This window comes from Taeniopygia guttata, chromosome 3 (assembly GCF_048771995.1).
Source record: "Taeniopygia guttata chromosome 3, bTaeGut7.mat, whole genome shotgun sequence".
Taxonomy (NCBI): Eukaryota; Metazoa; Chordata; class Aves; order Passeriformes; family Estrildidae; genus Taeniopygia; species Taeniopygia guttata.
Window position 1 is genome coordinate 11,897,184 of NC_133027.1, and position 2,661 is coordinate 11,899,844.

The following is a 2,661-nucleotide window of genomic DNA, read 5'->3' on the forward strand; positions in this document are numbered from 1 at the left end:
AAGCACAGATGCTGCAAGAGTGCAGTTCCCAGTTCAATGCTCTGGATCTTCTTGTGTTCCATAAGGACCTAAATGCTCCAGATTCCCTGAGAGTGTGGTTTATTGAAGGAACAGGAGAGCAATCTCGGGATTGCTGCTGACTGGGGCAATGGCTACCAAGTGTTGATGTATGTAGGAACAAAAATGATAGTAAAGAGAGATTATAAAAGTGAGATCTGTCTGTCTGTCTCTCTATCTATCTATCTATCTATCTATGTAACATTTGCATAATTGAATCTTCTTGGCTCTGGTCCAAAGCAGTTGGAGGTGCAAAGTTCATGTAAAGCATCCCTTTCAGGAGAGGATTAAAGACATGTTCCGATGACCGATTCTGAGCAGGCAGAGCTGTTTCCTCCTCCAGATGTGGTGTTTTTTTCCCCTCAGACATGGTTTCCTCCTCCAGCCTCTTCTTCCTGAAGCCCCCCGTTAATGCTTTAATGTTTAGCCTGTCCCAGAGAGGTGGAAGAATTCCATGTTTTAGTTGGTGAAGAGAACATGAACTCCAGAAGTGTCTCTCACAAGGGCTGAGCTCACAGAGGAAGGCACCTGCAGAGCCAGGATGGAGCTGTGGGACAGGGTGGGGTGTCAGTCACTACTGAAAGACAAACAGAGCAAGGCAGAAGCAGAGGGAGGTCCTCAGCAGACCCTTGAAAAATGCCACACCTTCCCTGTCAGCTGCCTCAGAGGCAGCTGGAGCTTCAGCCCCAGACGGCCCCTGATTGCAGTGCCAGGGTCACTTTGGCATCTGTTCCTCCTCATGGGCAGAGAATGACCCAGGAGAGCTGCAGCACAGTGCTTTGGGAACGTGTGAGCCCATCAGTCCTTGAGTCTTGGCCCTCAAATGTTATATGGAAAGTTGAAACCCATCTTCTCTTGCTTTCTGTGCAGGTCCTTCCAGAGAAAGAGCAGGAGCAGCCTGCTTTGTCAGAGATGCCATGGCAGACTCGGGGAGAGCTGTTCCCAGCCCAAGAACAGGAAGAGCAGCTCAGGCAGCAGGTGAAAGAGCCACAGGAGAATGGCCAGGTAAGCCTGACTCGCCAGGTTTCAGAGGGAAGGGCAGGAAAAGGGGCATAAAATGGAGCTCTTGGGACTGAGGAGGTCAGGAGTCCCAGAGGCACTGAAAGCACAGAGCCTTGGAATCTTCCAAAGTCAGCACTGGGACAGGAGGGTTGCACTGGAAGCAGAGGTGGGTAGGGGAGCAGAAAGAAGTGGCTGAATAAATGCGATTTTGAAGCTGCAAGAGGAAAAAGCTGAGCGTGATGGCAGCTCCCAGTCACTTGCTCCGCATTTGTGTGTACAGAACATCAAGGCAGAGTCACAAGCAGAGCTGCCCGGGGCTCAGAGTGCCATCATGGAAGTGAAGAAGGGGAACAAGGAAGATATGAGAGGAATTCAAGAGGAGATGAATCTCCGTCAGCAGAGGGGCGATCAACAAGACCAGGTGAGTGAAAGAGTGGCAGCCACTCCACTCATGAAAGATCCTCTCTCTTGTATTTTACAGAACTTGAAGGAACAGCTGGACACGGAGCTTCAGAAAATTGACACTAAGATGAAGGCAAAGGAGAAGAGGCAGGAAGAAGAAATTAAAATCATCAGAGAAAAACTTAGTCGTCTCCCTCAGGCTCTACAAGAGCAAGTGAGTGAAAGAGGGATAGCCACTGCAGTCACCAAACTGGTGGTTTCTGCCCTTCTTGCCTTTCCAGTGCAGGGCTTCAGGGAGTGAGGTGATGCCTCTGAGTGCCATCCTGCTGTAGTGTGTACCCCAGAGACTCTGAAGGACATTTCCTGGTGTGCTGAATCTCAACTGCTGCCCTGGACAGTGGGACTTGTCCTTTGGCCTTTTGGCCAGCAGTCATCCAAATTGATTCCTGCTGGCCTGTTCCTGCTCTCCTTGTTTCTCGAGGTGTTTTTACAGGGGAACATGGTGACCCAGACGGAGGATTGAAACAAGCTGTCTGTACCCCTTGTAAATCTGTTCTTTCCCTTTCCTCACAGTCAATGACTCTTGACTGACAGGGATAAGCCGTAGTCTCTGACTGCTTTCTTCTGTTTGACTTGAGGTGCAAACGTTGACATCTCGCCGGGCAGCCTGCAAAGACTTCCAGCAAATGAGTGGCAATGAAGAGCCCCAGGCCTGGCATGAGGTACAGGAACCGTCCCCACCAAAGTTACTACAAGTTGAGCATGACCTGAAGATGGTGCAGGAAAAGTGGACACATTTGAACAAGGAGCTGCAAATGTGTCTGAAGCCCTTGGAGTGGGAAAGGAATCCTTGAGAGGAAGCAGAATGGTCATTGTGGCAGTGATCCTTCAGAAAATCCATGAAAATGGAATATGAATCTGGCCATGAACTTGAGTAGAACTAACCTTTGGTTTTGACCCATCCAGTTTGAGAAGTGGACATCAGAAAAAAACCCATTTAAGAGCCCTGCATGTGGCTGACAGAACTTTACCAAGGGCTTGCATTTGAAATGGAATTTCAGGCTCATCTCTGCCAGGCACCTTTCTGACAAACTCATTTCTTGTTCCAGATCCACAAGGGCTTTGTCAAACCTGCTGCAGCAGCAGCATTGTCTAAAGGAGCCTTTGCTCCCCAACCTGGGAAGTGGAGCCGGGGCAGTT

The 2,661-nt window shown here is 49.5% G+C and overlaps 1 protein-coding gene across 1 annotated transcript; it reads left to right on the plus strand.

The window, feature by feature from the left end:
• The first annotated feature begins 933 nt into the window (after window positions 1–933).
• LOC140683548 (uncharacterized) lies at window positions 934–2,348 on the plus strand. Its single transcript, XM_072926159.1, has 3 exons — window positions 934–1,062; window positions 1,340–1,675; window positions 2,100–2,348. Exons 1-3 carry the CDS (start codon window positions 970–972, stop codon window positions 2,313–2,315), a joined length of 645 nt encoding a protein of 214 aa, XP_072782260.1. The 5' UTR covers window positions 934–969; the 3' UTR covers window positions 2,316–2,348.
• The last annotated feature ends 313 nt before the right edge of the window (window positions 2,349–2,661 follow it).

Excerpts from the sequence above, each read along its gene's own strand:
- LOC140683548 (XM_072926159.1), top strand. The coding sequence starts at position 970 with ATGCCATGGCAGACTCGGGGAGAGCTGTTCCCAGCCCAAGAACAGGAA. Across the intron at positions 1,063-1,339 it reads AGCCACAGGAGAATGGCCAG|AACATCAAGGCAGAGTCACA; the intron begins GTAAGCCTGACT and ends TTGTGTGTACAG. Across the intron at positions 1,676-2,099 it reads CTCAGGCTCTACAAGAGCAA|GTGCAAACGTTGACATCTCG; the intron begins GTGAGTGAAAGA and ends GTTTGACTTGAG.